At 39.9% G+C, this 19,559-nt stretch overlaps 1 protein-coding gene across 5 annotated transcripts in view; it reads left to right on the top strand.

Moving 5' to 3' along the window:
* LOC117540535 (serine/threonine-protein phosphatase 2A 56 kDa regulatory subunit epsilon isoform) overlaps positions 1 to 14,192 on the top strand; it is a 49,995-nt gene extending 35,803 nt beyond the window's left edge. For 4 of the 5 annotated variants that reach the window (XM_034207273.1, XM_034207272.1, XM_034207271.1 and 1 more), the window contains exons 4-14: positions 521 to 622; positions 1,669 to 1,761; positions 1,924 to 2,054; positions 2,703 to 2,762; positions 3,721 to 3,829; positions 8,676 to 8,729; positions 9,001 to 9,051; positions 9,142 to 9,261; positions 9,706 to 9,833; positions 10,609 to 10,710; positions 11,293 to 13,975. In XM_034207273.1, the coding sequence (XP_034063164.1) occupies positions 521 to 622; positions 1,669 to 1,761; positions 1,924 to 2,054; positions 2,703 to 2,762; positions 3,721 to 3,829; positions 8,676 to 8,729; positions 9,001 to 9,051; positions 9,142 to 9,261; positions 9,706 to 9,833; positions 10,609 to 10,710; positions 11,293 to 11,392 (1,050 nt within the window). In that variant the 3' untranslated portion in view covers positions 11,393 to 13,975. Of the gene's footprint in view, positions 1 to 520; positions 623 to 1,668; positions 1,762 to 1,923; positions 2,055 to 2,702; positions 2,763 to 3,720; positions 3,830 to 8,675; positions 8,730 to 9,000; positions 9,052 to 9,141; positions 9,262 to 9,705; positions 9,834 to 10,608; positions 10,711 to 11,292 lie in introns of all 5 variants that reach the window. The other variant, XM_034207274.1, reaches the window with a different exon arrangement.
* The last annotated feature ends 5,367 nt before the right edge of the window (positions 14,193 to 19,559 follow it).

The following is a 19,559-nucleotide window of genomic DNA, read 5'->3' as shown; positions in this document are numbered from 1 at the left end:
CCATCTTAGTGTTAGGAGCAGTGGGCTGCCATTATGTACGGCGCCCGGGGAGCAGTGTAGGGGACGGTGCCTTGCTCAGGGACACCTCGGTAGCACTTGGTCTTTCCGGGACTTGAACTGGTGACCTTCCAGTTGCCAAGCCAAGTCCCTATCGACTTCGCCACCAAAAAAAGGTGGAACTAAAAATAAAAGAAAGCCTTTTCATGTTGCTAACTAGATTCAGCTAACGTGTGTACATTGGGTGTTTGGTCTACTTGTACCAAATGAACACAGGCAGTACACACACTTCAGAATAAACATTTGCATGAAAATAAGTCGTGCAAAAATTCTCATTGACTTGTATCTGGTTGCAACAGAGAACACAACTTTATATTAATATTGTTGAATAGGAAGATTTAAACGTTGGTTCTCCATAGAGAACATATACAAGAACTTATATACATGTTTTAAATATGGAGCAGTTATAATTGGCTTGTATGTAAGCTGATAATCATGTCCCTCTGTGTTTTTTTTTTACCAGGTGTCTCACAACATATTCCGGACCCTTCCGCCCAGTGACAGTAATGAGTTTGACCCCGAGGAAGACGAGCCCACACTCGAGGCCTCCTGGCCACACTTACAGGTAAACACAGCATCACAAAAGTGTTTGTGTATTCACTTACGCTGAGTTTGGATCTTGTATATTTAATTTGTACACAAAGCAACGACTTAAAGGTACAGTTATGTGCTATTTCTTCCTTTATTATCCATCCACCCAGCATTTGTGGCTGTGGCCCAGTTTGACAGATACTTCCACAGCTTTTGGTCTGTGTACATGCCTGTTGGTACCAAACTTTGCAACCTTACTGCGATCATTTTTAACACCTTGATGTGCCCATCAAAAAAGCCCATAACGTACAAATGTATGACTAGTTTTTAAACCTAACTGACATCAAAGACTGTGATGCTGCAAAAAGTCACTTAAATAAACTGTATTGTCAAGAAAATGTTCTACCATGTATCCAACCCCTAAAACCACATGTCTGTTTGTTTACTGATTGGAAATGAGGACACAGCGTGGTAATTAGTGAGCTTTAGACATATTTAGGGGTCTATTTTAAACAGACAGATCCAGGCTAGCTGTTTCCTTTTGCTTCCAGTCTGTATGCTAAGCCAGGCACAGATTGTTTGCCCAGGACTCCTTTAGAAATTAGATACACATCTTAAGGAGATCCTTCCTTGTGGTTTTCTTAATTTGCCAAATGTTTCCAAAGTCACAAGTAACTTTTTCCCACTTTATCAGCATTTCTTTCTCCACATACAAACATCCTTTTACCTAGCTATAGCCACCTTAGATTCCAACCTTTTGTAACCTTTTTTTGACCTTTCCCTTTAACCCAGTCCAGACCCAGGGTTTACAGGTTTAGTTTGAAGGATTTCCAAAAGGAACATGTCCGACATTAATTGTATTTTCTTCATGGTCTTTTTGTTGTACAGCGGGAAGTGTGACTGTAGTTTGTTTCCGGTGTTATTCAGAGTCGATTGAAGCGAACTTCAAACTCACAATTGACAAATCGGACAAATCTTCCGACACAGCAGCTGATGGAAGAAGTTGCCCATTGACATTTTAGCACTTTTTCTTTTGTTTTCACATCAACCACATTCCTTTCTTCTTCTCCTCCTCTTTAGTTGGTATACGAGTTCTTCATCCGGTTCTTGGAGAGTCAGGAATTCCAGCCCAGCATTGCCAAAAAGTACATAGACCAGAAGTTTGTCCTACAGGTGAGTCCGTCTGTTCAAAATGTCTTCAGTTAATCCGTCTCACTCGTTTCTTCCTCCATGTTTTTTTTCCTCTCTGTCTCTTTTGCTTCGACGTTTTTTTTCTATTCTCTTCCTCTGGGATTATGATTTCTTTATCTGTCTGCGTTCCTTCTCTCCGCGCAGCTCTTGGAGTTGTTTGACAGCGAGGATCCTCGGGAGAGAGACTACCTGAAGACAGTCTTGCATAGAATCTACGGCAAATTCCTGGGTCTGAGGGCTTTTATACGAAAACAGATCAATAATATTTTTCTACGGTGAGTAATTAGTCCGTCGAAAATGTCTTAAACCTTTTTTATCCATTAAATGTTGTTTCCACTCTAATAATCACAGGGTTCTTAGCATCGTGTATCCACTTTTATTTGCCTGTTCCCTTGTAAGTTTCGTATATAAAGTGTATATCTAGTTAAAAAATATGTCAAGCTTCTTCAGACAAGGGATTAAAATGTACTTTCTGGAATTATAGGAATCGTTGCTAAAAAAGGAATAGACAAGACTCAGCTTAATGACAGAAATGTCGCTCAGATTTTATTATATTTTTTTCACATTTGTTAGATGACTAAGCAGCAGAATTGTTTCGGACACAATATTTAAGGTTAGAAAAGGCGAGGACATATTCTATCACTAGCTGGTGCAAAAAGTATTCACAGTGTACTCGGCAATATTGTCAGCTTTATGAATATTAGAAAACATGAATTTGACAAATGTTGTGTGTTTTCAAGTTATTTCTGTGTCCAGCATCGACAGTTAAACAGAAGTCATGTCAAATCATTCTGGTGTTTGTTTTTCTGCCAGCCATTTATAATCTCCATTCAATGTGGTCATTTACAAGTCATCTGGGTTTAGTAGTTGATCTCCTCTCACTTGTCTCCCCTCTCCTGTGCCTCCCCCCTCTCTGGCTGCAGTTTTGTTTATGAGACGGAGCACTTCAACGGGGTGGCTGAGTTGCTGGAGATCCTGGGGAGGTATGTGGAGGCCTCCGACCCTCAAACACACACTTACACACACACCTCTGTTGGCTGATGCTTTGAGACAGAACACACACACCTCAGAGCGCCAGCAGAACTGAGCTCTACTCCGATAACCACCTGTTTTCTTTAGTTGTAATGATATAAGAATGTCTCATTTAAGCATACTCGCTTACTGATCTTCTTCAAGAGACTCCCCAGATAACAAAATACAGATAAGAAATGAAGAGAACTCAAAAGCTGATCCTCTTTTTATGGAGCCAAATGATAGTGTAGATGTGAAGTTCAGGGAAGAGTCAGGAGCAGAGTTTGACTTGTAGATAAGAAATGAATTAATCCTCTCGACTCAACAGTCTTTTTAATCCATACAAAATAAAGACCGGACACACACACACACACACACACACACACACACACACACACAGTTCATCAGATTTATATCAGGATTAGTTGATAAAAACGAATTAAATATTCTTAAATATCGCTAATTTGCTCACAGCTACGTCTGTGTTGTTGAGAACAGGTTAAAACAATTGGTCAACTAGTTTATTTACATATAAAAAAACTACCAATTGCTAATGCCTTTAGCAGTTCTGCTGCTATAAGCTTTACTCCATTTATTTTCTAGCACAAAAGAGGGAAATATTTTATAATTCCATCGAAGAAGGTGCTGTGATTAGCTGATACATTGATTATCAATTGACTGAAAACATGAATAAAGACCTTGAAAACAACATATTTGATCCATACATTTCGAAAGAGTTTTTTTTCTGTGAGCCTGGAGGTTAGAGGAGCCTCATCTCTTTCTTTCTCCTCCAGGCTCCACTGCCTGTATAAACAGTCTCCTTTATTCCTGCTGCTCATTGATCTCCCACTTGCTTTCAAAGCGTCACAATGAGACTCTTTCATGTGTTCATGTTTAATTTATGTTTATTTTTTCTCTCCTCTCCCTCAGTATAATCAATGGTTTCGCTCTGCCACTGAAAGCGGAGCATAAACAGTTTCTGGTCAAAGTGTTGATCCCCCTCCACACCGTCAGGAGTCTGTCCCTTTTCCACGCACAGGTAACACATCTCCACCAATAGGCCACAAAGCAACCGACTGATTTTTCAAAAATAACTTCTTAAAGGTATGTCATTTATTTCAGAAACACTTTTTGTTATATTCCATGGAATGCTCTTAACATCCCGATAGCAATGAATATCTGAAGTGCTTTGACAATAAATACATTAAAAAAATGTCATCTGTGGAAGCCGTAGTACTGTAAAAAGCACGACCAATCGTCTGAGCCGGCCCAGCTAAAATAACTGGATGGCCTACCTGCCTGTCAGCCTTCCATCTGTGCACAAACTTATCTCGTGCCCTCATTGGTCATGTGCACGTTCGTGTGTGTTGGAGGAGGGGCTCTGTAAGGAAGTGGCAGATTTGTTCCGGCTGTGTATTTTCAAATTCTAGCGCACTCGAGCTGGTTTCTCCAAAATTACCTACCCCACCTTTAATGCATAGACTTGAATTAGTTTCACCTTTTTTGATACCTGGTAACTGGAATTACAAAATTGTTAACACAGAGTTGCTAGAGACAATTTACCGTAGTGTCAAACCTACACATGCTGTTTATGTCATGCAGGTGTGTGTGATACCGTGACATGACATAGTTTTAAATATATATATATATACTTGTGCTTTTAAAAATAAACTTAGACACAAGACCTTTTTCATGCAAACTGTAATTACTTTTTATAGAGTGAGTCAATGTATTAAAGGTGGGGTAGGTAAGTTTCAGAAACCGGCTCGAGTGCACTAAAATTTGAAAGTACACAGCCGAAAAGAATCCGCCCCTTCCTTCAGACTTCCTTACAGAGCACCTCCTCCAACACACATGGACGCGCAATGCACGCCCAATGACGGCACGCCCAATGAGGGCACGAGATACATTTGTGCGTGCACGAGATGGAAGGCTGACAGACAGGGCGGCAAAAGTACAACCAATGCGTTTAGCCGGGCTGGCTAAACGGATTGGTTGTACTTTTTACAGTATTACGGCTTCCACAGATGACATTTTTTTATGGGTTTTTTGTCAAAGCACTTAAGATATTCATTGCTATCGGGATGTTAAGAGCATTCCATGGAATATAACAAAAAGTGTATCACGAGCCGGTTTCTGAAACTTACCTACCCCACCTTTAAGTCTTTTAAATTAATCAACTTTCCTAATTGAACATAACTTTTGCCTCCAAGCAGAATATTTTTTGACATGCTAAAAAATTAAACCATTTCTATCTGTTCAAAATAGTTTGGCTTTTGGAATAATTAGGGCCCGAGCACGGAGCGCTAGGACCCAACGGCGTCCTAGCACGAAGTGCGAGGCACCTATTGTTATTGGTGGAATTATTCTTATTCTTATTAGTCGCCATCATTCCTGCTTTTGAGGGCTTTAGGACGCTTAAAAAGTTGTATAATTTTGCACGGACACCCGAACCGGTAAAAATTACAACATTCTGGAGTCAATGGGTTAAGTATTCCAACCTGCTCACTAGCGCCACCTATCAAAATCCCATTTCGGAATACATTTACAAAGTCGCACCGTAACTCCGAATGACCTGACATTTTGCACACATATCTGGGAGGACCTGCTCTACAAATAATCCTCTTGGAACCCTAAGCTCCGCCTACATTTTTTTATTTTAATTGGCATAATTTACATAAACAGTGAAATATTCACTTAAATTTCAATTTTCAGTTTTTCAACACCAAACTTCGTATACAGTATCGGTGGAGGGTCAGACACATTACCCTAGGAGATGAGCATGTCCAAACGATAAATATTTCCGCCATAAAACGTACTCGCAAAAAGGCAGGGCTTAGAAAGAAATGCTCATAACTCATCAACAATGTATCCAAACATCACAGATTTTGGTAAATGGTTCAGTCTGTCTTGGGAAATAGGCACACCAAAGCATTTGGTGGACTATAGGGGGTGCCAAAAACACCACCAATTTATAACTCAAGGGCAGATGGACTAATCTTTTTATTTTATTTTACACATACTCTCGGGGTGACTACGAACTCAGATTTAAAGTGCAGAATGTGGGCGTGGCCTATACATTTTTTTTTAATTGCGATAGCATAAAATGAGCTTCGGACGCAAAACTTGGGACACACTTCAGAGCCCAGGACTTTTTCCAGAATGTAAAAAAAAAAACGTAAGTTTTCTCAAAAACTGCTCACTAGCGCCCCCTATTATGTGGTAGTCACATAGTTTCTCAGAACTTCACGAATTTTGGCACAGACATTCCTCATGGAATTGCGGACATATTTGTACATACATTCCATTAGCCCCGCCCCCCAAAAAGTCGGCCATTTTGAAATATGTCCGTTTTTTATGCATTTTAAGCACGTTCTTGCGAACTCCTCCTAGGGGAATGATCAGAAAAATGTCAATGCAGGACAGGTTTAGCCCCTATCCAATATGATACTTAATTGAGGAGCACTTTTTTGAAAAATTACTCGTGGAGGTCGTAAGCTAACAGCGAATACACCATTTTTGACGATTTACATGGCGCAAATTGCTCCAAACTGCTCGCATATAGTTTTTCCGATATTCACGAAACGCTGTATACACATTACTATTATGATTGCACACATATTTCAAATTGCCTTCCATTAGCCCCGCCCCCCAGGAAGTCGGCCATTTTCAAAAATGTGCGTTTTTCATGCATTTTAAGCACATTTCTACGGACTCCTCCTAGGGGAATGATCGGAACAATTCCAATCCAGGACAGGTTCAGCCCATTTCCAATGTGATGCTAAATTGCGAAGGAATAGTCGATCGCTTAAACGAGGACTTCGTAAGCCAACGGAGAACTTTCCATTTTTGACGATTTACATGTCACAAATTACTCCAAACTACTCGGATATAGTTATTCCGATATTCACGAAACGTTGTATACATATTGCTATTATGATTGCACACATATTTCAACTTGCCTTCCATTAGCCTCGCCCCCCAGAAAGTCAGCCATTTTGAAAAAATTGCCTTTTTCATGCAATTTAAGCACATTCTTGCAAACTCCTCCTAGGCGAATGATCGGAAAAATTCCAATCCAGGACACATTCAGCCCCTATCCAATATGATGCTAAATTGAGAAGAACATTTTTGATAGCTCAATCGTGGAGGTTGTAAGCTAACAGCGAATACACCATTTTTGACGATTTACATGTCCCAAATGACTCCAAACTACTCGCGTATACTTTTTCCAATATTCACGAAACGCTGTATACATAATGCTATTATGATTGCACACATATTTCAAATTGCCTTCCATTAGCCCCGCCCCCCAAGAAGCCGGCCATTTTGAAAGATGTGCGTTTTTCAGCCATTTTAAGCACATTCTTGCGAACTCCTCCTAGGGGAATGATCGGAAAAATTCAAATCCAGGACATGTTCAGCCCCTATCCAATATGATGCTAAATTGAGAAGAACATTTTTGATAGTTCAATTGTGGAGGTCGTAAGCGAACAGCGAATACACCATTTTTGACGATTTACATGTCTCAAATTACTCCAAACTACTCGGATATAGTTATTCCGATATTCACGAAACGCTGTATTCATATTGCTATTATGATTGCACACATATTTCAAATTGCCTTCCATTAGCCCCGCCCCCCAGAAAGTCAGCCATTTTGAAAAATGTGCGTTTTTCATGCATTTTAAGGACATTTCTGCAAACTCCTCATAGGGGAATGATCGGAAAAATTCCAACAACTTCAGCGCATATCCAATGTCATGCTACATTGAGAAGGAATAGTCCTTCGCTCAAACGGGGAGCTCATAGGCTAACGGAGAATGTACCATTTTTGACCAATTATATGTCAGATAAGCTACTGAGACCTGCCTGTCTGCCTGGCACATCAACTCTCACACACACACACACACACACACACACACACACACACACACACACACACACACACACACACACACACCTACTGTTAGTCCAAAAACACCCTTTGCTGGCGGCATATTCATTACAACAGACACCTATACACTCCCTAACCCTACTGTTTATTTGTAGATATCTCCTAAAGCCTACAAATAAAGTGTGAAATGTAGGCCTGTTACATTTATTATTGAGCAATATATATTATACACACTGTTCTGCTTTCTGCACTGACCTCAGCAGCTGTTCTCACTGTAACATCACCTAACATCCAGGGGACATGTGATTAGTGAGTAAACAAACGGTAAAGGGCAGAAAGTCTGATGCACATTTGATCATCTCAAATAACTTATGATCACAACGGGAACAGTTTGCAGAGCTGTGCTTCGTTGACAGAAGTCCAGCCATGCGTCACACCTCTTCTAAACATCACTGTTGGCTGAAATCGTCTCAGGAGAATACTTCAGTGTACCCTCGGTTATAGCTCCTCTAGAGACACTCCTCTCTCCTCTAAATCAGTGTATCCTCGGTTACGGCTCCTCCAGACAGCCTCCTCGATAATCGATCCTCGACGACCCTTTAGAGAAATTTGTTTTTCTTCGAGACGGCGCGCCGACATCCGTTTCCGGGTCGCTGCCGGAGGACCTCGGAGTCTGGGACGCGAAAATTATAGAAATGAGAAACGGCTCATTTCCCAAGACTCGCGCGCGTCTGCTTGACGCCGGGACGACCGGCTGCCCTCCCCGACAGGCACACGGACGCGAGGGCCCGCTCATCACTGCGGGCACAAGTGCGACCGCAGTTTTAATTAAAACTGTTTTCATGCGTCTTTGTATTTGAGCTTGTGCAGGAGTTTGCATTATGTGTTGTGCTTTGTACGAGTTTGCGTTACTCAGTGACTAGTACTGTTGTATGCTAAGCTAAAGGCTAAAGTGTGTCCTCACATGTTGTCTCCTCTCTCCTTGTAGTTGGCGTATTGCATTGTACAGTTCCTAGAGAAAGACCCAACATTAACAGAACCAGTAAGTATCCACCAACAGATAATGACAGCTGTTATTTAACTGTTTTAATAGTCTCTATTATTTATTTTGTGTCTTTGTCAGTTAAAGGTGAACACAATCAATTACTCAATAACTGCCATGGTAGATTTTAACATTACAGCTGGTAATTGAGGTTGATCAGAAATGGGGGAGACAGCGCCTCATTGAGGGGGAAAGGAGAAGTTCAATTAAAGTAAAACAATTATTGTAGAAATAAAAGCTTTTCTAAACTCAGCCTCTTCATCATCCTCAGGTCATCAGAGGCTTACTGAAGTTCTGGCCAAAAACCTGCAGTCAAAAAGAGGTGAGGCCTCTTTAACTTCGTTTCACTTTGAGTGGTGTGTTTTTTCTCTGCGTGTGTGGTAACGTTTCTTTCGTCCGTTGCTGTGTGCAGGTGATGTTTCTAGGAGAGCTGGAGGAGATCCTGGACGTCATCGAGCCCACACAGTTTGTGAAGATCCAGGAGCCGCTCTTCAAACAGATCTCCAGATGTGTGTCCAGCCCACACTTCCAGGTCAGTCAGCATCCTCCGCTGATCAACTGTTAGGATGGAAATGACTATGTGCTTTACTTTCAATGTAGTGTAGAAACAGGCATGTACATAATCTGTTTAGGGATTTGTAAGAGTAGTTAGGAGTGTTTTAATACCGTTTTAAAGTGTCCTTAAAACCTATTTATATAAAGGCATCGCCCTAACTTTTTTTTTTACTGATTATTTTATATATTTTTTTGTATCTATTTGTAAAAAAGAATCCCAATTTTTTTTTTTGTATTTTAAAATACTTTTTTAAGTTTATACATTTCATTATATTATTTTCTGTATCATAACTTAGGGCAGCACCTATACCTTTTAAGGCTTTCGTCTATAACAAACATGTTTGGGAAATGAATGGGAGGACACAAGTAAAAATATTCAGGATTCTCCAGACACTGAGCCAGGTTTGTGTTTTGGTGGCAGGTTGCGGAGCGAGCTCTGTACTACTGGAACAACGAGTACATCATGAGTCTGATCGAAGAGAACTCCAGCGTCATCCTGCCCATCATGTTCGCCAGCCTCTACAGGATCTCCAAAGAGCACTGGAACCCGTGAGTAACGCTTGAAAGGAATCACCCTTTATGTACAAAAATAAGACTGGATTTGATCTTTTTTAAGAAATTAGCCAAATTCTTTAGGTTTAAGATAATTTGAATTGAGCTTTGATTCAATGTTCCCACATCAAGTCATGTGGTGTCTGTGCATTTTTGCTGAGCAGCAGCTCTCCTTTGTTTTTACTGTTTTTCTCATGACCTGAAATTCACACTGAGCAGTTTTTTTTACCACATGACGGCTCGGTTTACTGTAAACGGCAGACAACACAACTTCTGAGTGCATGACCGACTATTTAAAAAAAAATCTTGAATATTAAACGTATTTAAAAAAACATTTGTTAAAACCTGTCTTTTAAAATGCATTTAATGACAACTCTGTATGAAGTCAATATCCTACTATTGATCCAAAACAGCCATTTGAAAGCATACTCGGAGGAAGTCACTCCATAAATAACATGTACTTTACTGCTGGTAGGTTTCTCATGTATTTGAATGGGATCATTTATAATTCTATAAGTTAAAACACTGTTGTTATAAATTGATGAATTGTATTATGCTAATATGTTAAAGACATGTCAATATGTCCAACTTTTCACGTTTTTTTAAGTTGTTGGAAAATCTAAATAATTAACTATAAAATCATATATTCACATTTCAATATAGTAAGAAATGAAACCCACGAATGGATTTGTCTCGTGGACTCTTGATCAAAGTTTTCTAGCCGCTGTAAATCCAGATGTCAGTTGTGAACTCTGCTCCTCTCCTCCTGCAGGGCCATCGTGGCGCTGGTGTACAACGTACTGAAGGCCTTCATGGAGATGAACAGTACCTTATTCGATGAACTCACAGCCACTTACAAGTCGGACCGCCAGCGGTGAGGAGCTCACACTCACATCATCATCATCTCATTTATTAATGTTGTGAAAGTTAATGACACTTGCAGGGAGCTGCTTAACACAACCACAGTGTTACCATCATCATCACACCCTACATATATCAGGACTAATACAAGCTGTGCTTATTAAACAGCAGCCCTAATGAGTGAGTTAGTAACAGCGCTAGAAGTAGGAAAACTAAGAATATAATATCTTACAGGCTTTTTAGTAGATGTAATGAAAAGTATGTCCTGACTACGTAATAATAAAGCTTCAGCGCTCAATCTAAAAGCCAGACAGCGAGGGACGAAGACCTGAGTAAGGCAAAAAAGTTCAACGCTCACCTCATCAGTGTCCTACCGTTTGATATGCTCCATGCTGACTCTCAGAAAAAAAACTTTAAACTGTAATATTATCCACGAAGTTACATTTTTTCCTAAAGATAATGTACCTAAATGGTCACAAATCCCTACATATTTAAATCTCTGAAGAAACCAATGATGTTGGCAGAGATTCAGCAGTTTAAAAACAGGCTCTAGTGTCTCAAACACAAAATAAAACTCCATGTGTTGTTGTTGCAGTGAGAAGAAGAAGGAGAAGGAGCGGGAGGATCTGTGGAAGAAGCTGGAGGACTTGGAGCTGAAGAGGGGCCTTAGGAGCGATGGGATCATCCCAACTTAACGAAGATAGCGCTGCGCTCCCCCCCCTCCCCTCCATCCTTACCCCGACTCCCACCCCCCCAAACCTCTCCACATCAGCCATGTCTGCCCAGAGCTCCGAGAAATCCCCGATACAGGTCTCTGGATCGTCACGGAGAGCCCTCTGGTTTCTTAATTGTTTTTTTGGTATGTTTTTTTTTTCTCCTGTGTTTGTGCGACTTACTTTACAGTAGATTCATCACGTCTGTTTTCATTATTTCAACAGCACTGTAAATACTTTTTTTCCCCTTAAACTGATATTATTGCAAACAGAAAAACAAAACAATAATAATAAAAAAGGAAGAAAAAAATAGTAAATGAGAAAATGACTTGTGTGGGCGGGTGGATTAAACAACATCAAACGTGTGGACTGTAGGACGCGAGAAGAACTCTTGGAAAACATAAAACGACAAAAAAAGAAGATTTTAACTCTTCTTCCCGCCCTGCTTCCATACAGTCCCGTGTTTCATTCTTATTTTCATGGTTCTCCTCTTTGCTTTTCCTCTCGTAGCCTCCGACTTTCTGTTACCTACCCTCCTCCTCCTCTCTAATGGGGCATCTGTCATTTCTGCCCCTGTGTGGGACGTCCGGACTGATAATGGGTTCCCCCTCCTCATTAAGGTTCCTCTCTGGCCCCGCCCTCCTGTCTTCAGGTTCTCCTTCCTGTTTTGAACGGTGAAAAACAACTGAATAAATCACATTTTAAAAAAACAGTAACCGGGACCTTCAGTACACACAGATCTTTGGGTGCGTTTACATGCGTGTTCATGGAAGAGTTCCTTGTTTGGGTATTTCATCTTAATATTGTTTTTTCCATTCTGTAATATAGTATCTACCTTTTTCAGTAGATATTTAATTACTTCAAGAAAAAATGCCGAAAAAGTGGATATTTTCGGAAGTTGGTTTTAAAAAACATTGCCTTATTTACATTTGACTGCTACAGGTACACAAATCATGCAATTTGGACCACAACATCACCTTTGGTTTTCTTGCATTTCCTGTGGCTCCTTCACAATAAAATCACTGCAATCAATCACTTTAATGTGAACTAGCAGCAAGATAAGTTCTGATGCAAGGCGATCAAAAGATGGGGGAAGGCAAGCTATGTTTATTAATATAGCACTGGTATACAAAAAGTGACTGCACTGTAACCAAACTGTATTTGAAAGCTATCAATAAGACAAAAAGGTAGGAGTTGAGGTTTGTGCACTCTTGCCTGCCACTCACAAAGAAAACTCTTTTATTGAATGCAAACAAATAATTTCTGCATCCATGTTTGTTTGAATCACAATTGCGACATTTCCTACACCACCATGTGCAGGATTTCAGGTCTTTTTTTGCTTTTAGTTTGGTGGACGTATCACCTGGTGAACGGCAAACAAAGTCAACAGGAGAGAAGAATGTACATAACGATATGAACTTGAACCAATGAATTCAATAACATTTTTAAGCGAATTTAAGGAACAAAACAAGTGTATTTAATGCAAAGATAATCATTTAAATGTCCCGACTCCATGCCTCTGCGTCACATGACCTTGGATACTTTTCATTTTTAAAGCGGTGTATCCTGTTTTGATGAAATTAGCTCACACCCTGGTTGTTTCAAATCCTGTTTACCACCATTTATATTAGCTTTTTTCATACAGCGTTGTAATCCAGCTTCATATAAATAAGACTATAAAGCGTGTGAACCTGCATGTAAACGCACTACCTCCTACATCCTCCTCCAAAAACAGACTCCTTCTCATCCAGTTGATTTTATATCTCCATCTTATTATTCATTTTTTTCAAATGTACTGTTTCGACCCCTCCCTCCCTCCTTATATCCCTGGTATCAGTCTGGCACTGGTACCCTGCGGCCATAACGGGGACTAATACAAAAACAAAATAAGTCTTCAGAGGAGCGCCAAAAATCTTGCTCCTGTTGTGAAAAGCAGAGCGCCCCTGCCTCCCCTCACTACCCCCCCCCCCCCCCCCCCCCCCCCCCCCCCCAAATCTTCTGCCCACCTGGGGGGCACTGCGTTGACTTCACAGTATTACAACAACAACAAAAGACGACCTTGTACATTGTTATTGAATGCAGTACACTGATAATCTTGTATCTTGTAGTAATTTAGGGAGTATCCAGTATATAAAGAGGTATTTATGATGGTGTCTCACCCCCCCCCACCCCCTTTTATTAGTCTGTTTTTATTTATGTCTCTCACTCCCCCCTCTTCTCTTGGTTTTTATCTCATTTTTTGATGAAGTTTCTTTTGACAATTTGGATTTTATTTATTTTTTGTTGGGGTGGGAGGTTGAGGGTGGGCACAGTAGGCAGGGGCTCAGGGGTCCGAGGGGGGAGGTATGGGGGAGTAGAGAGGGAAGGCACGGAGCAGACTACTTTGTCCTGTTGCAGGGGTCTTAGCTCCTGCCCTCGCAGAATTAATGTGTGCTTTAGAACGGCCCGGAATCTAAAAACTGAAGAAAGAAAAAAAAGATTAAAAAGGGTTGGAGAAATACAAATGTTTAATTATTTTAAAAAATAAAGAGATATTAAATTAAACCTGTTTTGTGATAAAGCCCAGATGCTGGATTGCGTTCTTTAGTGTGTGTGTATGTGTGTGTTAAAAAGTATACAAACATATACTTTTTCAGGTTTTTCATTTGGATTTGAAATGTCAACTAACTGACAACTACTTGAAACAATTTTATTTTTCCCACCTGGATCATTGTATTCAGAGTAAATCACTAGACATGAATTTAATGATGTTGTATAAAATCAGCTCCTAATTTCAAACAGAGCATTAAACGTGTTCACTCGTTTGTTATTTAGTCAAATATAATAGTGATATTTGCAGAATGAAAGGTCAGCCCAACTGGCTGCACATTGGAAAGCCTCGAGATCAGATCTCAAATGAATTTATTCAAAGAGCTTTTTAATTTATTCATCTCGTGCAAACCTTTTTTATTATGCAAATGTTGATTTTGAAAGTCACAGCAAATGTAATTTTAGGATTAAGTTGGAATAAACAACTCAAATGTTCAGTATTTGCACCCATGCAAGTGGTAATATGTATTCATACAAGTACATTTGTTAATATTTTAGAAATGCATATTTAAAGAAAAGCCCCCTCTTATGTTCCCCGTTACGTTTGTCCTTCATCCTCTTCCTGTGAGCTGTGATCCGCAGGTGTGGCCCACTTCAGTTCTGGCCAATGAGAGCAGGAGGAGGCGGGACTTATATACATGACAACAGGTGTACTGATGAGCCCTGCGAGAGCACTGTGTTTTAAATCAAATGTTTTTGAAGTTATTCGTTTTTGGAACATAAAGATTGGTTTAGGAGGAATGGATGAGTGTTTCAGGAAGTTTCTGTGGATGTTTTCCCTTCTGTTTGCTGTCAAATCTGGATTCTAAACCCGACTACAGCTGATTGAAGTCTGCAAGAGGTCAGTGTTTCATTCATTTCACACACTTTCTGGTGTCACATAAATGCATCAAAACTGCAGGAGGACGAAGTATTTTTTTTTCATCATGTGAGCTGGGGCCTATACTACGAAGCTGGTTCAACCTAACCTGGATATGTTTGAGTTAGCCGGTTGGCCTAATCCAAAACATACGCGCTCTCGCTAAACTGTACTACGACGCGGGTTATCAAGTGTATCGTTCAAGCCAGCCGTTTCCTATCTAGTTAGGTGCGCGTTCACATGAAAGGGGTGGTATTTGGAGCATTCGACCAATCACAAACATGGAGAAGCGTACTGACAGCGCAGCGTCATACTTCCTGAATGAAAAGTGAACTTTAATACTAGTCAAAAATGAAGAAGTTAAACTTTAAACATCCATGACTTAAACACTTGATCCAGGATCAAAGCCACAGATCAAGGTGAATACAGCTGGCAAAAGAAAAAGTGTTTGAATGCGTACATTAACAGGTTTATGATATCACTGCCCGTCTAAGACATCATCTGACTTTCATTACATTTGTCTCGAGTGTTTCGTCAACTTAATGTGTTGCTTAAAATAATACTTCTGCATGTGACACTGTGAGTGTTGCACGGCCAGATACGGCTCAGCTGACTCAGATAAGAAAATATATGATACATTATGAAGTGATATGCCGCGGACTGTACTTAATGTTACTCTGATCCGGTTACTTATGTTGTGGCAGATATTTAAGTAAGCTTTCTTAACGCTAATGTTATAATAGTCAGATTGCTCTGAAAATGGAGGTGATATTCTATTCATGTTCACGTTCACACAGTCGGTGATTTTTGCCGGCCGTCTTTCTTGCGACGGCAGCTTTTCTGTATTTCCTTTCTCCTGTACTTGATCGCTTTAAACTCCGCACACTGAGCTCTGATTGGTCAGCAGGCAGTGCTTTCACTGAGTTGAGCTCTTAGCCTGCAACCCAGGGTCGGCTCTAGAACAAATCGAATGGGGGGGCAATCATTTACAAAGGGGGGGTACACACTGCCGTCAACAACCAACACACAAACACCAACGCAACTTCAAAAAACATGCTGTAAACTAAAGTATATTGTTTTTCACACATATTGCAGGGGTGTAGTGCTATTGTATAGCGCACCTATGACTTGTGCATACATACACGGTTGTGGCACGACCACCAAAACAGAAACATATGGACATAGGCCACCATACAAAAAGTGTGCAAATGTATTTAGTATCCTATCCATGTGAACATGTTTTAGGTGGGGGTGGACCTAACGTCCTCTAGGAGGGTCTGGGGGCATGCTCCCCCGGGAAGATTATTTTAAAAATATTGAAGTTAAAAGCATCAATCTGGTGCACTTTGAGAGCAAAATGAAGAGATCTATGGATAGTCTACATCTCTCAGCATCCATATGAAACAGAACTGTACACAGATTTACTTTTTCTTTATGGATATTTTACTAATCACTCCCCTTTTAAACTGTATTATTGTGTTACTGTCCTATAGTATGTCATACCCGTTTTTTATTTATTCTCTTATTCTTTAATAACTATAATGATCGTATAAAGGTGTTCCTCGCAAATACTTGTTTACATAAATGGTGACCAAACCGTTTGAGACCCACTGAGATAACCTACACTAAAGTTAACTATCTAAATACTGAGAGAGTCCTTACCTCACTGAGCTGAGGTTATACGATCCTCTCAGTCTGACAGGAGAGGACTCTCCTCCACCTTGGTGTAGAAACAGCTCTTTATATCCGTTAGCATAGCTAGCTAACCAGATCATGCTAACATCAACATTCCACGTTACCACTTGCGCACTCACAAAATGCGCTCGTGCCACACACACACACACACACACACACAGAGCCGAGCTTGAATGAAACACAGAGACCCAGAAGTAGGCTACTTGTACTGTACTGTATATCATATTATTTTCGATGGCTTTACTGTATAATCAGTGTAACAGATGAACAGATCGCCACCGGGCTTTCATCTAAACACACAGCCACCTAATGATAACAAAACAAAGGTCGAGGGTCATTGGTCAAGCAACACACCAATCAGAGAGCAGCAGTGAGCACAGCTCAGGCTGTGTTTTAAATGTTGTATTATTTATTTCTGACGTATTTCACACAAAAAACCTTTAGTGGAAACGTTTTCACTTTTTTTTTTTTTTTAAACGGCAAAGTGGCAAGGCTTGCCCACCCTGCGTTGGGGGGGCACAGTGACTCATTTGGGGGGGCAGGGCCCGCGAATGACCCCCCATGACGCCGACCCTGCTGCAACCTAACCTGCTCCGGGGCAGGTTAGCCGCACAGCATAAGTTACCATGGAGATCTAGCCTGCTAAAAAGAGAACCAGCTTCGTAGGATCGGAAAGCCGGAGTTTTCCCTGAATTTAGCCGGCTAAGCGAAAATCGTGCTTCGTAGTATACCCCCCTGGTGAGAGGCTTTTATTCCCAGTGAAGTATTGGAAACAATGTTATTTGTTTCGAGGGAGTTGTTCTTAATGTAACCCCTTCAATAAGTATTCAACTCATCACATTCTTAATGATACTGCAGTTAAACCAGTGGTTCTCAAACTTTTTCTGTCATTCCCCACTTTGAACAGGTGGGCCTTTTCAAGCCCCACCTGTTCCTCATCGCTCCAATAAAATGGTAGGCCAAGCTTAAAATTGTCAAATGTATCGTTCTATAACAACCTTTAGTAGGAGGAGAGCTACAGTACTTTCAAAAAATAAAACAAGTCGTGAGCTACTTTTACTCCTCTTTTTTGTTTTTTTGCAGTGTATATATTTAGCACATTTTAACATTATTATATGCTTACCTTTAACCTTTGAGTGCTGTTTGGGTCTGTGGGACCCGTTTTCAGTGTTTACTAAAATAAAATGTATGCAATTTAATTATTTTAACCTGCTTTATTTGGTGGTGGACGTCACATCCTCTGGGTCCGGGGGCATGCACCCCCAGGAAGATTTTTTTTAAATGTTGAAGTTAAATGCATCAATCTGGTGCACTTTGAGCTAGGGCTGCTCAATTAATCGTATTTTAATCGCAATTACGATTTTGGCTTGCAACGATTATGAAAACAACATAATCGAAATAAAACGATTTTATGTTTTTTTTTTTAATAGGTTTTTCAGTTGAATTATACTTAAAGTTCAGGGTAATCAACTGTTAAAAACATACTTTTCAAATTATTTTCTTCAATAAATTGATGTTTTTCAAAGTAAATGGTTAATCGTTTTTAATAATCGTGATATCAATTATTGACCCAAATAATCGAGATTATGATTTTTGCCATAATCGAGCAGCCCTACTTTGAGCCCAACATGAATTGATGGATACAGCTCTCAACACTCAGATGAAAGGGAGCTGTATACTTTTCAATAATCCAAACATCTTTAGAATATGATCACAACAAATCATTTAAACTTGTTTATTCTTATCTTATGTTACCTAGTTAGCATTCTTTCTTTTTATTTATGCATATTTGACTAATCCCTCCCCTTTTAAACTTTTTACTGTCCTATAGTACACATTGGAATGATTTCTTACTTTATTTTTTACAACTTTATTAAATAGATAAACGTGTGCTCTTTCTCTTGCTCACTCGCTCTCTCTCTCTCGCTCCACATTGCTTTTCTTCCCGACTGCAACGCTGTTGTGTGTGTCTGTGAGAGCATTTCACGTGTCTATGAGAGATTTTTTACCAGTGGCGAGCCTGCCTCTGAGGGCCTAAGATATTCTACAAAATAATATTTAAAAACATTAAAACAAATTATATTTTTCTTTATATATTTTTTTAGTCATATTTGTCATTAGTTTTACCAAAAATAACTTGATTAAATTGTATTTAAAATAACATTTCAAAGAAATAAATCATTTGAATCTGCCTATTCAGTTTCTATTTGAATGTGAAGGGTTAAATGAAAGAAGCTCCTGATTGGACGTCCAGCTATGAATTCACAGAGGGCCAGCTATAGTAACTGAACGAGAGAGTAATGTCAAATGACAGTACAATTGACCAATCATATCTTCCCTCTAAATGGGTGGGCTTTATTATCGCGGACTTTATGACAAGTTCCGCCCGCTGTGAAACGTTTCTTGTTTCCATAGCAACAACAACTGTCAACAGCGTAAACTCGCCTTCAAAATAAAAGCATGCATACACTTAAGACAGTGCTTCTCAAAGTGTGGTCCGTGGACCACTGGTGGTCCGTGAGCGCCCCCTAGTGGTCCGTGAGTATATTGGTAACATTTCACATTTGAAATAAATTAATTTATCTAAGTTTTCCGCACTCTCGCGGGAATATCTCCACAATGGAGCGAGCTTAACTTTCGATTGCATTATATAGCCCAGATAAACACCTTCATCACACATGTTGCCACTTGTTTGTACCATTTCCAGGCGATTTGTAAAAAACGATGTGTTTTTGGATATTTGTGGAGTTAGGTGGTCCGCGAGTGTTTTTTTATTGGTTAAGTGGTCCTTGGTATGAAAAAGTTTGAGAAACACTGACTTAAGACATACAACTGCAACGAAAGTAACACACACAATGCAATATCCTTTTCAATTTCAAAGAACACAAATTGGGTTATCTACAGGTGTTGTTTTATGTGGTAGAGGGTCGCTTTCATTGATGAGTTTTGCACCCCGGGCCGTTGTTTTGATATTCCACCAGTGTGGAAAAAAAGAATTTAATTTTT

Source organism: Gymnodraco acuticeps, unplaced genomic scaffold, assembly GCF_902827175.1.
Source record: "Gymnodraco acuticeps unplaced genomic scaffold, fGymAcu1.1, whole genome shotgun sequence".
NCBI lineage: Eukaryota > Metazoa > Chordata > Actinopteri > Perciformes > Bathydraconidae > Gymnodraco > Gymnodraco acuticeps.
The sequence above is the reverse complement of the archived record's forward strand: the minus strand, read 5'-3'. Positions and strand labels throughout refer to the sequence as shown.